This window comes from Elgaria multicarinata, chromosome 1 (assembly GCF_023053635.1).
Source record: "Elgaria multicarinata webbii isolate HBS135686 ecotype San Diego chromosome 1, rElgMul1.1.pri, whole genome shotgun sequence".
NCBI lineage: Eukaryota > Metazoa > Chordata > Lepidosauria > Squamata > Anguidae > Elgaria > Elgaria multicarinata.
In genome coordinates this window covers 219,799,096-219,819,251 of record NC_086171.1, presented here as the reverse complement: position 1 = coordinate 219,819,251, position 20,156 = coordinate 219,799,096, and the positions used below count along the sequence as shown (strand labels likewise).

General features: G+C 53.3%; 2 protein-coding genes across 2 annotated transcripts; one reads left to right on the top strand and one right to left on the bottom strand.

The window, feature by feature from the left end:
* The first annotated feature begins 298 nt into the window (after positions 1-298).
* COPS6 (COP9 signalosome subunit 6) lies at positions 299-3,611 on the top strand. The gene is made up of 10 exons (XM_063147514.1): positions 299-422; positions 523-648; positions 1,058-1,189; positions 1,303-1,391; positions 1,565-1,627; positions 1,751-1,798; positions 2,087-2,201; positions 2,448-2,540; positions 2,667-2,767; positions 3,430-3,611. Exons 1-10 carry the CDS (start codon positions 314-316, stop codon positions 3,568-3,570), a joined length of 1,017 nt encoding a protein of 338 aa, XP_063003584.1. The 5' UTR covers positions 299-313; the 3' UTR covers positions 3,571-3,611.
* A 2,760-nt stretch (positions 3,612-6,371) lies between these two features.
* On the bottom strand, positions 6,372-20,148 carry MCM7 (minichromosome maintenance complex component 7). The gene is made up of 15 exons (XM_063147521.1): positions 20,062-20,148; positions 19,839-19,924; positions 19,526-19,690; positions 19,224-19,351; positions 17,043-17,223; positions 16,797-16,934; positions 13,263-13,412; positions 13,063-13,177; positions 12,394-12,525; positions 12,056-12,139; positions 11,201-11,594; positions 10,957-11,040; positions 10,618-10,786; positions 6,826-6,935; positions 6,372-6,732 (listed from the first exon to the last, which is right to left on the bottom strand). Exons 1-15 carry the CDS (start codon positions 20,108-20,110, stop codon positions 6,525-6,527), a joined length of 2,193 nt encoding a protein of 730 aa, XP_063003591.1. The 5' UTR covers positions 20,111-20,148; the 3' UTR covers positions 6,372-6,524.
* Positions 20,149-20,156: the final 8 nt, after the last annotated feature.

Here is a 20,156-nt window from a genome sequence, read left to right as displayed (position 1 = left end):
GGGCACTTCTGACAGGGCATTTGTGCAGCTGGAAAATGGGCGGGCCGGGGCAGACGCTGCTGCCAATCACAGCGAGGCCCGGGACCCCCGCCCCGCCCCCCGCGCCTCTGCTCAGACTTCCTTGGAGAACTCTTGTTCCATCCGCGCGGGGAAAGGTTGGGGGGGGGGGGGTAGCGTTAAGAGTAACCAGGAACTTCCGTCTCCAGTCAATCGTATTGTCACTCTAATAATCCTATCTCTTTGGGCAAGGGACGCATGCGCATTTCGTCCCAGGCGGTTCTACGGGGGCTGCAGCGGGACATACGCAGCCAAGATGGCTGCTGCTGCTGCTGCTGCTACTGGCGCTGCCCCCGGCGTCGGTTCCTGCCCGGCCGCAGCGGGGAGCAGCAGCAACGGGGCCGGCATGGAGGTGGACGCGGCGGGTAAGGCGGGGGGCGGGTGGGCGCTGCTGCGGGGGGCTCCCGGGCAAAGCGGCGGGGGCGGCGGCGGCCTGACCCGGCTCCCTCTCTCCCTTCTCGGCAGCCGCGCCGGCGGTGATGGCGTCGGGCGTGACGGGGAGCGTGTCGGTGGCGCTGCACCCGCTCGTCATCCTCAACATCAGCGACCACTGGGTCCGGATGCGCTCGCAGGAGGGGCGCCCGGTCCAAGGTGGGTGAGAGGGAGGGCGGGAGGGGGGGAGACGCGCGTGACTCTGCCGCCCCCAGGAAGGGCGAGGGCGAGGGGGGTCGACACGCTGCGCCTTCAGCCGCGTTGCCCCTGCACCTGTTGGACTCCTGCCTGTTGCGGCGGCCTGGCGCACGAGCGGGCCAAGGAGCAGAGCTGCGCAGGAGTCCCCCTCCCCTCCCCTCCCCTCCCCTCCCGCTCGAGGCTCGTTGGAAAAGGCTCTCAGGTGGGTGGTGATAGGGCCGGAGGGGGATTCGCCCCACCCCCAGTCGGGCCCGAATTGCTATGTTCTAAGGTGGGGGGGGGCGTGTTCCTCTTCCTCTAGAGCACTTTGACATATGAGACCCTAAAGCCCTCTCTCTCCCCACCCCCACCCCCACGCACTGCTCCGCAGTAATCGGGGCCCTGATCGGTCGCCAGGAGGGCCGCAACATTGAGGTGATGAACTCCTTTGAATTGCTATCACACACTGTGGAAGAGAATGTGGTGATTGACAAAGAGTATTACTACACCAAGGAGGAACAGTGTAAGTAGGGCGTTGTGGGCAGGGAGGAAGAGGGCTAGCGTAAGGATCTGAAGGGAGCACGCAGGCCAAGAAGGCTAGCTGGGTCTTCTGCGTTTCCTTCCTCTTTCCCACAGTTAAGCAAGTCTTTAAGGATTTGGAGTTCCTGGGCTGGTACACGACCGGTGGCCCCCCAGACCAGTCTGACATCCATGTCCACAAACAGGTGAGCCCCCATTCCTCAGTCTTTGAGGGGCCTGCAGAAGCTTCCCTTCAGCCATGGTGAGGATGGGCAAAGGCCTCTGGTGTGGGTCTGATGGCGTCATTCATGCTCTACTAGGGGGAGGGGCAAGGACCTTTGCAGCTGCTGATGGCCCTTCCCCATCCCTTCCTCCTCAGGTGTGTGAGATCATCGAGAGCCCGCTCTTCCTCAAGCTAAACCCCATGACCAAGCACACTGACGTGAGTACCTGCTTCTCTTCTTCCCTAGCACAATGGATGCCTCAGACAGCTGCACCTTTGTACCAAGCATAGGACATCTGAATGAGCTGTTGTGTGCGCTCTCTTTCTTTCTTCCCCCCTCAGCTGCCTGTCAGTGTCTTTGAGTCGGTGATTGATATCATCAACGGAGAGGTTAGTCCCACCATGCCTCCTCCACCTGCCTGTTCTCTTCTCCCTCCCCTCTTCCAAAGTTGCTGGCAGCTCTTGGGATAGCTTAGAATACTTTGTACTGCCTCTTCCTTGAGCTCCTGCCATGCATGGTGATTGACAAGCCTGTGGGTAGAAGGGACATCCTTTCCAGCAGGGGAGATCTGCCCCTTGGCCTGGCCCATATTAGTGACTCTGACAATGGGGGCGGAGGCTCCTGTTCTACCTCTTGTGTCATGTGCTCATCTCTTCCGCCATCTCCTTTCCATCAAGGCCACAATGTTGTTTGCTGAGCTGACGTACACACTAGCCACAGAGGAGGCTGAGCGCATTGGGGTTGACCATGTGGCACGGATGACGGCAACAGGCAGTGGCGAGAACTCCACAGGTGACTGAGGACAAGTGTGCGTGTGGTTGGCATGAAGGCTTCAAAGGGAGGGGAGCTGGAGCAGATGGCCTCATGTTGACTGCATGGAAGTTCTGAATTGCGGGAGGCGATTCTCATCCAGGTGGTGGTGGTGGTCTTTGCTATTCCTCAGGCACGATGGGCCTACAGCTGATTGGGTGGTCTGCAGACTTCCAAGCATCCGCTGGAAGCATATCCCTTGACTTTCTCCCTTGCATGTCCCTGTAGTGGCTGAGCACCTCATTGCCCAGCACAGCGCCATAAAGATGCTTCACAGCCGTGTCAAACTCATTTTGGAGTACGTTAAAGCCTCAGAAGCAGGTGAGAGTGAGCTGGGGTGAAGCAGCAGGTGGGCCTTGATCTGTGCTTCCTCTTTCCCGTGCAGAGGGCAGGAAAGCAGCGCAGGCCTTATTTCTTACCTGACTCCCTCCCTCCCTCTCCATGCAGGCGAGGTGCCCTTCAACCATGAGATCTTGCGTGAGGCCTATGCCCTCTGCCATTGTCTACCTGTGCTGAGCACTGACAAGTTCAAGACAGATTTCTATGACGTGAGTCCCGGGGAGGGGAGGGGCACTTGCCTGCACCTTGCTGAGTGCAGAAGAGAGGGAAGAGCATGTAAAGCAGCGATAAGGGATGCGCTCATTGGTCAACATGAGGAGGAAGCTGTGCAGGATCAGAACAGAAGCCTTGCTGTTAGCTGCTTCTGGCTGAAGTGTTCCCCCTGGGGCGGGGGGGGGGGGTTGTGGGAGGTGGTTTTTGTTTTTGTTTTTAATTGTTCTAAAAACTTCACAGTGTTAGGAAAGCATTTTATTCAAGAAGTCAAACATTTAAAAATGAAAAGATGTGGGGAAATAGTTTTGCTCCAACAATGAAAACTGCTTATTTGTATATATTTGCGTGCTGCCATTTAGGATAAATTCTCACCAGACAGTTCACTTAATAAAACACTTAAAATAGATAGTAGTTTAAAAATGTGAGTTAATAAAAGATTTACATAAAGATATTGCTTCATGAGCATCCCTGATAAAGCTGATCTGTACTTGTGATGAGGACACACTTTTGAGAAGGGCACCCTAAGTGAAGTTGTGAGGGACAGGTAGGTTCCCCCCCCCACTGTGTCGTTTGCAGGTGCCAGGGAGACTGCCTTTTCTGTTGGGTGCTTTCCGTGGCCTGCCTCCCGTGCTCATGCTTCCTTGTGTCTCCCTCCTAGCAATGCAATGACGTTGGCCTCATGACCTACCTGGGCACCATCACCAAGACCTGCAACACCATGAACCAGTTTGTGAACAAATTTAACATTCTCTATGACCGCCAGGGCATTGGCCGACGGATGCGGGGACTCTTCTTTTGAGGTGTTCCAGCACATCCTAATAAAGTGGTTGTGCTGCCTGATGCTGTACATGTGTGTTGTCTCTGTGGTGATGGGGAGTGGATCGCCTTACTCCATCCTACTGAAAGCCCTTGTAATCTCGGCTCCAGCATGGCCTGAAGAAGCTTTAAGCAGAAAAAAAAACATTGTCTCTCTATATAAATGAGCTCCATGAATTAAGTGTTGAGACTCTGGAAGCGCAAATAGATAAACCAGATAGAAAGGGTCTCTACCATCTGCCCTTGCAGAAAGTTGTGGTGTGTGTGTGCGTTAAACCCTCTTTTTCCTCCTTCAAACCAGGTGGGCCTGTGTAGGCATACTGCCCTCATCCTCCCAGACCTGGCAATGGTAAGGCCAAAGGGAAGGGATCAGCCTGTTTGCCCCCTTCTGTGTGGGGAACAAGGTCTCAGAGGGCTTCCATTCATGTTCCTCTGTTGAGGCTCCTAAGTTATCTGTCAGAGGATACAAGGATGGGTCCTCTTATGGATTACAGAACAGGAAGCGGACCAGAAGTCTTTACAATGCAGACTGCATAAGAATATTGGCAATTTCATTTTAATTCGTCTTTATAAGTCTTTCACGGGTTGGTGGTAGGCCTGGCATTATTTCATTTGTTCATAAATGATGGTTATGAGCAACTGTAGAATCATAGTCAGAAGGGACCCTGGAGATTATCTAGCCCAACTCCCTGCTCGGTGCCGCTGTGCACTGCAGGGTGTAGCTGCAGCATCCCTGTCAGGTGGCCATGCAGTCTCTTGAAACGCCTCCAGCGAAGGAAGACCCACCTCCTACCGAGGCAGAGCGTGCTCTGCTGGTGAACAGCTTAGGCAATTTCTCCGGTGGTTATGTTGAAATCAGCTCTAGTTCTGACCTTGGGAGCAACTGGTAATGAGGTAACCCGTTATATAGATATACCAGGTTATTCAGAATGGTGTAAAGCCAAGTGAACTGCAAAGAGCACCAAGGAGGAATTGGCGTAGTGGCATGTGACGTTCAACGCAGGTAAGTGCAAAGTGGTGCAGGTATCCAGAGGTGTTGGGCTGAGGTGACACCAATATGTAGCTGGCACCCAGCTCTATCTCCTTTTCATAAAATCCATGTGAGACAGTGGTTGTTCTGAATCAGGACCTGGGCATGGCAATGGACTGGATAAACTGAGTCGATCCAGAGACAGAGTTACTGTTAGTGGGTGGTTTGCCTGCCTAAGTGCTGTTCAACCTGTTCTGGAGGGAGTTGCGCTCCCCCTAAAGGATCAGGTTTGTAGTTTGCAGGTGCTCTAGGACCCAGAACTGTCACTTGAGGCACAGGTAAACTCGGTGGCACGGAGCACCTTTTAACAGCTTTGACTGATATGCTATGTCTTTAACTGAAATAGCCTAGCTAGTTATCTATGCTCTACTAAACTCCCATTTGCACCATGCCTTGAACATGGTCCAGAAACTTCAGCTGGTCCAAAAGAGGGCAGCAAGACTGTTAACGGACTGGCCAATGGGATCCGATTATGCCAGTACTTTTCCATCTACACTGGCCGCCAGTCCATTTCTAGGGCCCAATTCAAAGAGCTGGTATTAACATGCAGCATCTATGTTCTGTTAGCAGAGCTCTCCTATGCAGTATCATAGAATCCTAGAGTGGGAAGGGGCCTCCAAGGCCATGGAGTCCAACCCCCTGCTCAATGCTGGAATCCACCTTAAAGCATACCTGACAGGTGGTTGTCCAGCTGCCTCTTGAAAGCCTCCCTAGGTAACTGTTTCTATCGTTATACTGCTCTAATAGTCAGGAAGTTTTCCCTGATGCCCAGCCAGAATCTGGTTTCCTGTAACTTGAGCCCATTATTTTGGATTGAGAAGAGATTCTGGCCCTCCTCTGTGTGACAATCTTTCAAGTATTTCAAGAGTGCTCTCATGTCTCCCCTCAATCTTCTCTAGGCTAAGTATCCCCAGTTCTTCGTCTCTCCTCATAGGACTTTGAAAGAACTGGGCAGCCTTTCATGTCTCAGCCTTCTCCTAGCTTTAGTCTTCTACCTGAGAACATAAGATCCGTGCTGGATCAGAACAAAGGTCCGTTCAGCCTTCTTCCACACAGTGGCCAACCAGCTGCCTGTGGGACAAGTAGGACAGCACTGCAGCTGATTCCAGGTTGTAGTTGAAGTTGCAATTTTTTGCACCATAGAATCATAGAATAGTAGAGTTGCAGGGGCCTATAAGGCCATCAAGTCCAACGCCCCACTCAATGCAAGAATCCACCTTAAAGCATACCTGACAGATTAGAACTGTGAACATACATCTGCAGCCAAAACTGAGTGACTACGGTGCAGTTCAGCATTCTGTTCCTGGGAAGAGGCAAGCAGCTTTGAACCCAACCTAAGTTCAAAGAAGCTCCACTTCTCTTTGCCAGAATTTTCATGTCTAGGTTGTGAGGCAGGGCCAAGCTATATCAAAAGGCCCAGAGATTGGTTTGTTTCATTTCTGGCAAGATAGGGGGAGGAGTGAACCATAGAATAGTAGAGTTGGAAGGGGCCTATAAGGCCATCGAGTCCAACTGAAGTCTCTCGGGGAGTTGTTGGACAGTAAAGAAAGGCCTACCCTCCTGCAAACACCAAAGGCCAGTAGCTCTGTGCACTGCACAGGATCCCATAGCGTTGGCCAGAGGGAGAACCATACGTTCCACTCCCTGCCCCCATTTTGTTTTCTCACTAAAAGGGCACTGCTACCTGGAACGGGTAGTTCTAAGACTGACGGCGGCAATCTTCCCCAGACTACCTTGGAAGAGGTGGCATCAACTCCAAAAGATGGAAGCAACTTTTATTAGGGGAGAACAGATCAATTGTAAAAAGGGACACTAGCAGGAAGCAGTCTATGGCAGCCCCTCGGGGAACAGCTGCCACCAGCTCACTTCAGAACGGGCTTGAGTTGCCCCCTGCAGGCCAGAATGGTTCAGACGAAAGTAAGACGGGTCTTCTTCTGGTTCACCTGCCAGACGTTGAGCTCCTCATATTCACTGAGAGCAGCCTGGAACTGGGTGGGAGTAAAGCCCTTTGAAACACAGCGCTGCTCCGCCTCAGCCAGGTGCACCGAGCGAGTGCCCCCAGCAGGAACCAGTTCCCGGATTGCTGCAAAGATCAGCTCCGAGGGACGCTGCGTCCTGGGGGCAGGGAAGAGAGGAAAGGATCAATCCAGTGTCTTCTCCCAGATGTCTGCTTCCCTACACAACGAGGGAGACTAGGAAGCATCTCACCTGCTTGGTTGTCCCTTGTCTGCCAAAAGTGAGTCTTTAGACATCTCCATAAGGCGCATAGCTTCATTCACATCTTCCTTGTCAACCATGTCCACACGCCTGAGCCGTGCCTGGAGGGAGGGAACATGACATCGCCCTATTCACCTCGTGGTCCTTTTCCACCACAAGCCAGTCCTTCGGTGGTGCAGTTTTCCAAGATAAATGCCCTCTGTAATCCTGCCACACCAATAGGCTCTTTCCGGCCAAGGATCAGAATGGTAGAACTCGACCTCCCCTTCCTGTAGCTAGTACTATGATTTTAATAAACTCAGAACTATGTTAAGTAAGGTCCCGTGGCAAGTGAGCCTAATGAGAAATGGAGTGCAAGATGGGTGGGAGTAGTTTAAAAAGGAAATTTAAAGGCACAATTACAAACAATTCCAACAAGGAAAAAAGCTAGAAGACAACAGAAGAAACCAATGTGGCTCCACAAAAAGTTTAGAGACGACGTGAAAACAAAAAAGGGATACCTATAGGAAGTGGAAGGAAGGCCAGGCTACAAAAAAAGAGTACAGACAGGAGGCACAGAAGTGCTGAAATGGCGTCAGGAAGGCTAAAGCTAAGAATGAGCTGAGATTAGCGAGGGACGCTAAAAGCAATAAAAAGGCTTTCTTCAGATACATGAGTAGTAAAAGAGGAAAGAAGTGGTGGTTCAACTGCTTAATGAGGATGGCAAATTGATAACAGATGACAAAGAAAAAAAGGCTGAAGTGCTCAATTCCTACTTTGGCTCAGTCTTTTCCCAAAAGCAGGTCTATGACCCTCCTGGAAAAAGTGAAGCCCAAGTTGAGGGGGCAGGATTGCAGTTTGAAATTTATAATGAGTTCAAATCTCCAAAACTGGGAACTACAGACCAGTCAGTCTGACATCCATCCCTGGGAAAATTCTGGAGCAGATTATCAAGAAGTCAATCTGTAAGCACCTTGAAAACAATGCAGTCATTACTAGAAGCCAACACGGATTTGTCAGGAACAAATCCTGTCAAACTAATTTGATCTCATTTTTTGATCAGGTAACCTCCCTTGTGGACTGTGGGAATGCTGTGGGTCCAGTTCTGGGAAGGACACAGACAAGCTGGAGCGTGTTCAGAGGAGGGCAACCAGGATGATCAGGGGTCTGGAAACAAAGCCCTATGAAGAGAGACTGAAAGAACTGGGCATATTTAGCCTGGAGAAGAGAAGATTGAGGGGAGACATGATAGCACTCTTCAAATACTTGAAAGGTTGTCACACAGAGGAGGGCCAGGATCTCTTCTCGATCCTCCTAGAGTGCAGGACACGGAGTAAGAGGCTCAAGTTACAGGAAGTCAGATTCCAGCTAGGCATCAGGAAAAACTTCCTGACTGTTAGAGAACCAGTTACCTAGGGAAGTTGTGGGCTCTCCCACTCTAGAGGAATTCAAGAGGCAGCTTGACAACCATCTGTCAGAAATGCTTTAAGGTGGATTCCTGCATTGAGCAGGGGGTTGGACTCAATGGCCTTATAGGCCCCTTCCAACTCTACTATTCTAGGATTCTAAGGATGGGTTTGCCAAAGAATGGCAAATCTGACTAGGAGGGCTTCAAAGTGCATCCTGTGGCAGATGGAGACGGAAACCCAGAGGCAGGGGGCTGCAGAGAAGGGCACCTGCACTGTAGCAGGAACTGGGAGAGCAGGTGCAGTGGGGCCTGTTAAAGCTCTTAATAAAAATGCAGGGTGTGTGTCATTGGAGCGTAATATTCGTGGGTTTTGGTGCCTTTATATAAATGCTCAGAATGTGGGAAACAAACAAAATGAGCTTGAACTCTTGATTGAAGAAAATAAATAAGCATAACTTAGACTTGGTGGGATTCCTAAAAGTAGAATATAACAATCAGAAGACATAAGTTCTTTAAAAAGAGGGAAGAAGCACTATATGTTAGAAATGACACACCTATACAGAAATTCAGGAGAATGAACATGGCGGCTCAATTGAAAGCATCTGGGAATAAAAACAATATTGCGGTTGGAGTCTACTACTGACACCCAACAAAGAAGATGATGTGGGTGATGCTTTCCAAAAGCAAACTGCAGAAATGTCAGAGAAGCATGAAGTAGTCATAATGGGGAGCTTTAAATCTGTTGGGGGACAAACTCTGCCAAGTGTGCTCCGCCCAGGAAATCCCTGACTTGCCTTGCGTGTTCAGAGGAGGGCAACCAGGATGATTAGGGGTCCGGAAACAAAGCCCTATGAAGAGAGACTGAAAGAACTGGGCATGTTTAGCCTGGAGAAGAGAAGATTGAGGGGAGACATGACAGCACTCTTCAAATACTTAAAAGGTCACACAGAGGAGGGCCAGGATCTCTTCTCGATCCTCCCAGAGTGCAGGACACGGAATAACGGGCTCAAGTTAAAGGAAGCCAGATTCCAGCTGGACATCAGGAAAAACTTCCTGACTGTTAGAGCAGTACGACAATGGAATCAGTTACCTAGGGAGGTTATGGGCTCTCCCACACTAGAGACCTTCCAGAGGCAGCTGGACAGCCATCCGTCAGGGATGCTTTAGGGTGGATTCCTGCATTGAGCAGGGGGTTGGACTCAATGGCCTTGTAGGCCCCTTCCAACTCTGCTATTCTATGATTCTATGATTCTTTTTCAGAGGATGGTTGGAAGAATGAGTGGAGCATCCGTACTTGTTTATTTATTCAATTTATACCCCGGGTTTTTTGCTCTAAGGAACTCAAAGCAACATACATAATCCTTCTCCCCATTTTTATCCTCACAACAACCATCCTATGAGGGAGGTTGGGCTGAGTCTGACTGGCCCAAAGTCACCCAGTGAGTTTCCATGGCCGAGTGGGGAGTAGAACGCGGATCTCCCAACTCCCAACTCCCAGTCCAACATTTTAGCCACCACACTGGTTCCTTGGCTTGATTCTGACCAATAGGGAAGAGTTAGTTGATATGGGGAAAGCAGCAGGGAGTTTGGGGGTGCAGTGACTATATAAAATGCCCATGTAATGAAGACTGGAAAATAGTGACTGAAGAACTCACGGGGCACCGCCCAGCTGGCCCTGTTCGAGCAGTTGGCCCAGGTGAGCGCTTGGCAATGCGCACCCCCGGGGCCTCCAGAAAATGCACAAATGGGGGTGGGAGGCCACCATTAAAGTAGTGAGAGAAAAAGAGGACAATGGGCACGCACAGGTCAGTGCGGAAGTGAGTTCTGCCTTGACCTGCGACCCCTTTGTCCTGGAGCCATGGAGTGAACATCTACCTGGGGCCTGGGAGGGGCGGGCGCAGGGCATTGGCCCAGGCAGATTTTCGCCCCGTCGCTACTGGAGAACAGCAAATGTCTCCATCTTCAAAAAAGAAGACTCTGGAAATCACAGGCCGCTGGGCCTGCTTCAACATGAAACGCTGGGCTGCAGCCACCCACCATTTTGATTGCCTAAGAATGTCTTTGGGGTCCAGACGCATCCTTGGAAATGAAAATCGCCCTAGAGGCCAGCGCTTAGCTTTGCAGCATGCCAACCTAAAGCAAATGCGTTGCTGAATAAAGCCCTCTAAAATACAGTATACAAATCGGGAGGGGCCCCACCTGGGAGACCCCAGGCATAAGTGCCTGTGGCCCAGAGCTCTCTTCCTCAGATGCAGGGGACATGGTCTGGGTATCGCACAGCCCTCCCCGCCGCTGGTCAGCCCCCTCCCAGTGGAACTTCGAGAGGTCCAGAGGCCTCAGGACAACCGGCACCCTTGGCCTACTCTCTCCCCCCCCATCGCCGCTCCTTTGCTCACCAGCGCAGTGGCCAGGCGCAGGATCCCCAGCAAGGTGCGGGCCGAGGTGTAGGTGGTGTCTCTGTTGGCCCAGGCCTCCTTCCGCATCTCCACATAGGCCGCCGTGATGTAATCTGCCAGCGATTCCGGCACTGCTGGCTGCTTCCGCTTGCACAGGGCTACGTAGCGTCTGCAGGGAGGCCAGGAGAGACGGGCCTGGGCTGGGAACGCCGAGGCAGGAAGCCTCCCGGCCTGCCACACGGGGAGGGGGCTTCTGGCTCGAGCAGCCCCTCCCCACTCTAAACTGCCGACAAGAGCCCCGGTGCCCCCCCCCACACACACACACCCAGGCCCACTCACCTCATGAGGCCCATGTCAAGCTGCTGGAACTGGCAGGGCGGCTGCCGGCTGTGCTGGTGCACATAGGTGATGTGCTGGGCGAGACTGCGGGAAACACACAACAGGTCAGCCACAGCGGCGGCAGCAGCGGCAGCGGCGGCAGAGAAGGACGAGGAGGGGGCCTCCAGGCTCCTGCCCCCACCCAAGGGGGGAGAGGGAGGGCTCGCCCGGCCGCCCCCAGCACCTGGCCCCCCCTCTCACTCACCGGAGGTCATTGTCACGGTCCGGCCGGTCCTGGATCAGCCAGAGCAAGTCGAAGCGGGAGAGCAGGGCAGCCGGGAGCTGGATGTTGTGCTCCAAGCTGCGCTTGGGGTTGTAGCGCCCGTAGGCAGGGTTAGCGGCTGCCAGGATGGCACAGCGGGCATTCAGTGTGGTGAGGATGCCGGCCTTGGCAATGGAGAGCGTCTGCTGCTCCATCACCTCATGGATGGCCGTGCGGTCGGACTCCAGCATCTTGTCGAACTCGTCGATGCAGCAGACGCCCTGGTCGGCCAGCACCAGCGCCCCGCCCTCCAAGGCCAGCTCCCCCGTCAGCGGGTCGCGCAACACAGCAGCCGTCAGCCCCACACCAGAAGACCCCCGCCCTGTTGTGTACTGGCCTGCAGAGATGGGACAGGGGGATGAACAGGAAGCCTCTTCCCTCCCTCCCTCCCTCCCTCCCACCCACCGCCTCAGGGGCTGACTGCACAGGTAGGGGCCCAGGGCCACACAAATGGCAAGAAGGTGTGTGTGTGTGTGGGGGGGGTTTGCTTCTGAACACCAGATCCTTAAGAGAGCCATTTGCCCTCGGGGCCCTGAGGGTGAGCTGCCCAAAATGCACCTGGCCGGTTGCTGTGAGAGGCAGGACGCTGGATGGACACGCACTCTTTTGAGTCCAGCAGGCCTTTCCGCTGTGGGATCTTCTGAAGCTTGGGCAGAGCCCGCCCCCCCATCCCAAACAGTGGCCCATCCGCTGGGTAGAAGCCAAGCAGCTCCTCTCGCTACCCAGAGTGGCCACCTGGCAGACAAGCGACGCCCAGGGAGGGGCCGCTGCCACTGCCCCCCGTTACATGATACTCACTGCGTGGCGCCAGGCGGGTGATGTACGACAGCAACTGCGATTTGGCCACGCCAGGGTCTCCCATGAGGCAGATGTTGATGTTCCCTGGTGGAAAGCGGGGGTGGGCTGTTATTCAGGGCCAGCTCTGAAGGCAGAAAGCAGGGCCCCTCCCTCCCTCCCTCCCTCCCTCCCCACCCTCGGCTGCTTTGGGAAGAAGGACCTTGGAGCGGAGTGCAAATGAAGGAAGACTGAGGGTGGAGCAGGGGCACGATTCCCCTGAGAGCAGCGAAGCAGAGGGCGCCTCCTGCACGCACGCATGCAGCCTGGGAAGAGAAGCTGCCCCCCGCCACAAGCCTCACCACGGATCTTCATGCCCCGTGGGTTCTGGTCCACCCCGCCCACGAGCAGCAGCAGCAGCGCCTTCTTCACGTCCTCGTGGCCGTAGATCTCGGGTGCAATGGAGGCTGCCAGCTTGTCATAGAAGTCCTCCTCTGCAAGAAACCAGGAAGGCGGGCGTGTGTATAAATACAAATAAAGCCACAGCAGCACCCAGGATTGGTCAATAGGGAAGGAAGACCGGAGCAGAACCGGGAAAGGGGGACGTAAGCCCAGCGCTAAGCCTCCTGTTGAAAACACAGGTTTAGCACCATCATGTGCAGTTTGACCCTCATTTGGTGCAACTGGCAAACTCCGCTGCTGCCCTGCGCAAAGAGCAAGAATTAGAAACAGCACCAGCCTCAGTACACAGCCTTTGGAAAACGCTGCTGCTCCCTCCCTCTGATGGGTGAATTGTCCGCCTACTTCCACTCCGAGCTGCGGTTCTTTAATCCAAATAAAGGTCCCCATCCCTATTTTCCCCTGGCTGCTAAGTCTCATACTTTGCAGGAATTTGCCAAAAGTGTTTTGAACCCCAAACACACAGTGTTGGCTAAGCCACCAGCGTTTCCACCCTATCAGTCCTACACTCCAGGTTTGCTTTTTGAGGTGAGGGTGGGGGAAGGGGCAGAGAGGACCGTCTTCTCTCTCACCTGTAATCTGGCGCAGCTCCTCCTCCGTGAGGTCCCCTTCTCCCAGCTCTTCCTGCTCACTTTTGCTCATGCAGACAATGTGATGGGCCTCCAGGTACGTGTCTGAGAGAAGGCCCTGAATCACAGCAAGCCACGTGCTCAGTTCAGAGCCCCAGAACGTCACCTGGGCCCTGGCCACCACCCCGCAGTGGATCGCCCACCTGTAGGAGCTGCCGAAAGCCCGTCTGCCGCACCGGAAGGAACACGCCAGTAACGCTGACGTGGTCGCCTGGCTGCACAAGCCGAGTGTTTTCCCCTTGCACGCTGACACTGACGGAGCGCGGCAAGTTCCCCACCGGCACCTGGTCACTCTGCAAACAGCGGAGGCAGCCATGTCAGGGGCGAGGGAGGCAGGGCCCCCTCACCCTTTCAGGTGGGCCCAGACCGGTCCCTACAGAGGGAAAACAGCCGCACAGCCACACCACACTCCCATGACCTCAGGCTCAGACACTTCCACCCCACCTGGGTGGATGAATTGGCAGCATTCCTTCAGTTAAATAGTTTGGCCGTGGTCTGCACAGAGGGAGAGCAGTGCCCTCTCACTTGGCGCATCGCGTGCTGAAGCCCTGCCGGGATGCTTCCAGTGTAGGGCTGGTGGGGTGTGGAGCGGAGGGCAGCTGGATGGAGCTGCACAGCCTGCAGCTAGTTTCAACCTTAAATTCATCTTAAAATTTTGTTTCCAGTTTCCACCAAGAGTGGAAGTGGAGAAAGGGTAAGAGAAACAGCTGTAGGAACCCAGGGGGACGCCTTGTACCGGGTTCATCCTGTCTAGCTCAGCATAGCCTATGCTGAGTGGCAGCCCTCCCCCCCCCCCCCCCAGCCCTTTCCTCAAGGACTGAGGGACTTTCCGGTAGCGGTACAGCAGAGTCACCCCGAGAACTGTTGCATGCAGGGCTGGCTGAGGAGACCTGGCTGCCCACCCCTCACCCCAAGACTTTGATCTCTGCCTCAGGTTTCTGGTCCAGGTGGGCCCTTCTGGAGGAGGAGATGTCACTGTTGGGAACATTACCAGCCAGGGCATATGAAAGCAACGACTCCTTTGGGGGTCATGAGCAAGGAAGCACCCCTACTTCACCCTGAAAGCAGGAAGAGCGGGGAAAGAGCTTGGACTCCCCTCATAAGAGAAGTTAAAGGATTCACCTCCCCCAAGTGAGAGATGGGAAGCTAGACAGCAGCCAAGACATAAGGCGGCTGCCAGTGGGCTCTCTTTTCAGAGTTCTGGGGAGTCCGTGATGGGCTGAGAGCCAGGCTGTGGCAGCTGCATAGGCCTATTCCTGGCTTATAGGCCATTTCCGCCAAGGGCTGTTGCGATTTCCGCTCGTATTATGCTCTTAACAGCTATTACAGCACTACTGATAACAGTGCTTGTATTCTGCAGCTTATTAACGGCTGCAGTTATCTTTACATCTTTGGGTGGCCTTCTTGTGTGCCTGGGAACTGCGATCAATGCCCTGGAGGATGGTGAGGGTGCCACCATGACTGAGATTCCATGCTGGGCAGATACGGAGGCTGAACAAGGGTGGGCATCTGACACTCAAGTCCTGTCCGCCTCCTGGCCCTTCCTGCAGCTATTCAGCAGGAAGCCTGAATTGTTAGAACATAAGAGCCCTGATGCTGGTTGTAAAATTTCTGGAAATTTTGAAGCCATGGAAAAAAACCTTTTTTTCCTGGTTTTTTTGAGGGGAAAACGGAACTTTTCAGAAAAATTGAAATAATGCAATATTAGCACTTTTTACAGATTGAAAGTCCCTTTGTTACTTTAGGAACATAAAATGTAATTATGTCCCAGTTTGTTTGGCATAAAATTATAACATTTAGTATATTAAAAGTACAGTGTATTCAAACAATTATTACAAATTTAATTTACTTTTTTAAACGTTTTTAATTTTTTGGGGTAACAAATGGAGCTACAAAGCTCCTTTACTGTTTGGGACACCTGAACTGTAAAGAACCTCTTTGGTTCTGCCAATTTATGAGGAGCAAGCAAAAAACAATTTTAAAAAACAACAGAAGAAATCACCAACATTAGTAACAAAGAAAATTATTTATGTCTCCACTAGTCCTCCAGTGTCAAAACATAAAGCCCCCATTCCCATAAAAAGAACTGAGAAAAAGGCAGGGACCGAGACTCAATGAATATGCATGAAATTTAATCAGACTCATTTCCTGACCTCTAGCTATCACTATTAGTCTCAGCCTCTGCGTCAATGTCAGTGCTGCCCCCTAGAGGCAGAAATGCATCTTCCTCTTGCATTTGAGATTTGTAGTCTTGAGTTTGCAACCTAGCACTTGCTTGTCCTTGGTGCACAGACATTGTAATAATTTGATACTGTACAGTTTTTAGAAATTATTTGGAGAAGTAAATATCGGAACACCTTGCCTTAAACGTTTTATTTATTTAGGGTGGATTCCTGCATTGAGCAGGGGGTTGGACTCGATGGCCTTGTAGGCCCCTTCCAACTCTGCTATTCTATGATTCTATGATCATGCTAAAATAAAACATCTGGTAATCTATTTTTTCTTCATTTTTCCAATTTTTCAGAATAAAACAAAAAAAGGCTTCGGAAAAAACTTTTTATCCGAATTTTTCCGGGACTTCACATCTCTATGCTGGATCAGACCAAGGGTCCATCTAGTCCAGCACTCTGTTCACATAGTGGCCCACCAGCCATTGGCCAGGGAAGAACAAGCAGGACATGGTGCAACAGCACCCTCCCAACCATGTTCCCCAGCAACTGGTGCACAAAGGCTTACTGCCTCGAATACTGGAGATAGCATACAACCATCAGGGCTAGTAGCCATGGATAGCCTTCGCCTCCAGGAATTTATCCAGCCTCCTTTTAAAGCCATCAGTACATCCTTTGGTAGTGAGATCCATAATTTAACTGTGTGCTGTGAGAAGAAGTACTTCCTCTTATTTGTCCTGGATCTCCCACCAACCAGCTACATGGGATGACCCCATTGGGTTCTAGTATTTTGAGAGAGGGAGAAACCTTCTACCAGCTTGCCCTGAAACCTTGAAAAAGGCGTTACTCGCTGCCAGTTTTGTACTTAATAAAACATGATACATCCATGACTTGAGGGGGCTGACCTGGGAGAAAGGCCCACATTTCTGAGAACGGTTCAAAGTGCTGACACTTACTTCCAGAGTAACTTGGTCCACACTCTCGGGACCAAGTTACCCGAGAGGGAACCTCTCCCCCGACATCACCCTGCCCAAGCATACAGCTCTTCTTGCGAACCTCTCCTCCTCCGGGCACCCCCGGGCCTCTGAAGTGAGGCTATGGGGGAACTGGCAGTGCCCTGCTTGCAGGACTTTGTGCCGCCGCCTTTTCCCAGGTTTTGAACCGTTGCATACGATCCAATACACTTGATTACGTTTTTAAAACCGTAAATGGCCCTTGAAATTTGAACTGAACAGTGATGTTGAAGCGCTTTAAATGGGACACGTTCCCCAGCCTGACCAATGGAGACCCTTTTCCTTTGGGAGGCTGACAAGCACGCTTCTCTGCCACTGGGCCACAGTGCCACCCCCACCCCCAACACACACACAGAAGGCAGCCAGACTGTGGCTTGGTGCCACGTTGCTCCCTGAGACAACTGCTTCCATTTGCCACTGTGGAAATGGGCAAGGCAGGAGGAAACGCCCCTGCTCTTCATGAACAACACAAGAGCCCACCCCACGCAAAACTCACATGCTCCTGTATCTTGAGTTCCTGGTACTTGATGAACTTGGAGCCTCGGCTCTGTAGATAGAGGCGGCCACCAGCCCGGTTGGTTTGGCACTCCCGGCTTGGGCACATCAGCAGAGGTGTGAAACTAGGAGACTGTATCTAGTCAGAGGCAACAGGAGGAAGAAGAGGAGGAGGAGGGCTCAGATGGGCGAGGGGAGGAAGCCGCTCTCACGCCCTCCCCCCACCCTCGGAGGTCTGGCTACTCACCGGCTGGTAGGTCTCTGCACCGCACTGGTCACAGCTGTAGGTGGCCACCACCATACGGGGTTTCACTTCGGAAACCCGGGTGACGATGCCTCGGACGGTCACCAGCTTCCCAATGGCCTCCGCCTTCACCTCCCGGATCACCCGGGCCTTGGCGCTCGATGGTGCCTTGAAGTATAGCTCACTGCCAAGCAGAGGAGGTGAAGGAAGAGTCAAGAGGAGATGGACTGACGCCAGTGGAAGAGGCCGGCAGGTGCCCTGCCAGTGAGCCTGCTCCTTCGTTTAACCCACCGTTTCTGAGAAATACTCTCACAAGGAGGTTTTCATATAGCATTTACACAAAACAGCAAAACACGCAGCAAAAATCATAATACACAACGCTACAAATTAATTAGGTCTATAAACACTGCCACCCAGCATAAAATCATTTCAAATTAACGAAGCCATAAATCAAAAACCTACCATTTCAACTAACGAAGACCAATAAAGGTCATGAAGCTCAATTAGAGAAAGCAACTTGAAATAAGTACATCTTCGCTGCCCCGGGGCCCTGCACTGACCTCACTGGTGGGCATAAAAGCAGGGGCTTCTGGGGCTGATCACACAAGGCCATAGGAAGCACCACCACACTGGCCCAGCCCAATTCTGTCCGCACACTGGCCAGCCAGCTACCCGCGGGAGACCCACATGCAGGACACAAGTGCAACAGCCACCCTCTGTCCACGTTCCCCAGCAGCTGGCGTACACAGCCATGCACATCTCACAGCATGTGCAAAGGGGGTCACTCACATAACCTGGTTCCAAACTGTTGCAAACAACATGTGGATTGTGGGGGTCCGGTCCAGCCCACCAACTCTCTCCCAAAGGCCCCCTCCCTCTCCAATGAGAGATAAACGCAATGGTGTAGTTTCAAGTTTCGTGCCTTAACTGGGACGATGGACTAGATGATATCCAAGACCCCTTTCAACTCTAGAATACTACGATCCTATGAATATCTCACAAGTCTCTGAACTCTGTGGAAGCTAGTTAACCCAATACTTCTCTCAGGATACAGAACTATCAAGGAAGTTTACTACCTCATACAAGGTCAGGCTATTTGTCCACCCAGCACAATGTTCTCTGCTGCCCTGACTCACAGCACCTCCTCGGGGTCTCTCTAGCAGCTGTGGCTGTGGCCCGATCCTTTTTAATCAGAACCAGGGATCAAACATGGGATCTTCTGCATGCAAAGCAGGTTCCTGTCAGCTAGGCCCTGGTGCCAATGACTGAGTCATTGAAGCAGATGTTTGGACCACACTGCTAAAATATAACCAACAACAACCCGTTAGAAGGCACAGAAACCTACACAACTCCCTCTACAGCCTTAAATGGTTTGGGCATGAGCTACTTGAAGTATCGCCTTCTTCTGCATCAGCCCGCCCGCCTGCCCGCGCACCCACCGGCGTTCCAAGGTCATCCACAGTGGCCCTTCTCACTGGCCTGCCACCGAGGACAGGGGGGGGGGGGAGTGCAAGGGAGAGGGCCCTGCGCCTCTGGAATCAGATTCCACCAGGGATGCGTCAGGCCCTTTCTTTGCAGGGCTTCAGGAGAGGTCTGAAGAACCACCACCTGTATTCACTGGCCTTCCCGTAAGCCTGTGCCATTGATTTTGATTGATAAATTTTGATTTCAATTAGCAATTTCAGTTTTCATGTACTTTATTGAAACATATTCTTAAGGATTTGAAAAACTGCATCCACTTTGTGTGTGCTAAACTGAGAGGGTCTCACCTTTAGAAGCCACCTAGAAATCATTTTAGATAACTCAATAATCAAACAAATTCATGCTAGCTGCTATTACATCCTAAACAGGGTCCTTTTTTTACTTTAACTAGATTGACCAAACACACATTTATACAATTAAGTGGCTGCTTCGTAGGCAGACTCGGGTAACCACTGATTACCTCTGCTGCCAGGGGAAGAGTGCCCGCTGCTTCCCTGGCCCAGCATGCTTCTGGGCAACTGGGAAGCCGTGGTGGGCGCAAAAGCACTAAGTCCAACCCAACGAGCCAGCAGAGAAGTATTGGCCTCCACCATCGCATTGGCTTTGCCAATGGGGTGATGGGAGTTGCAGTCCGGCCCATCCGGAGGTTGGAGGAGACCGGACCACCATATCACGATGATCAGCAGCAGGCACAACACTCACAATCGGCGCATGAGCTCCGGGGGGAACTGGTTCTGGGGGTCGTGGGGGGTCTGGCCGGCCTCCCGGCCCCGGCCCTCCATCAGCAGGCGGTGCTCGATGTAGACGTCCAGGGCATCCTTGTGGGTCACCTGCGTGGTGCGGGGATGGGGGGGGCAAGAGGAGGAGGAGGAGGAGGAGGAGGAGGAGGAGGAGAAGAGGGGGTGGGTGGGCGGCTGTTCCCCTGCAGCCCCCGCCCCGTCCATCGAGATCCTCCCTCCGCTGCAGGGGAGCCGAGGCCTCCGCAGCCCCCGCCCCCGCCTCACCTCCCGCTGCCGGAACTGGGGCAGCAGCTCCCACGCGGCGTCCGCGAAGATCCGCTCGTAGCGCTTCGTGTTCTCGCAGACGGCGTCCACCAGCTCCGGGTCCTCTTCGGCCACGTCGTCCAGGTCCACGTACAGGGCCACCTGCTCCCGCTGGGCCACCGACGCCTGCCGGGGGGAGGAGGGGGAAGGGAGGGGGAGGCGGGCGTGAGGGGGGCAGAGCAGCCCCGGCCCGCGATGCCCCCCTCGGGCCCGGGGGCGCGCGCACTCTGCACGTGCTCAGGGGCCCCTCGCTCAGCCTCCGGGCGGGGCTCACCAGCTGCTCCCGGTAAGGGAACTCCTTCGCCTGCGTCGCCGTCCCGCTCTGGCGGTAGAAGCCCTCCAGGAACGCCGCCGCCTTCGCTGCAGGAGAAGAGAGACGGAGCCGCGTCAGAGGGCCGGGGGCCACGCCGGGGGCGGCAGCCAGCCAGCCAGCCAGCCTGCCTGCCAAGCCAAGCCAAGCCAAGCCAAGCCAAGCCAAGCCTGCCAGCCTCACTCACCGCGCTCCTCGGCGTAATCTCTGCCGCCAGCCTTTCCCGCCGCTGCCATCTTCTCTCCTTCTTCTTTTCCCGCCTGACAGAGCGAGAAAGTGGCG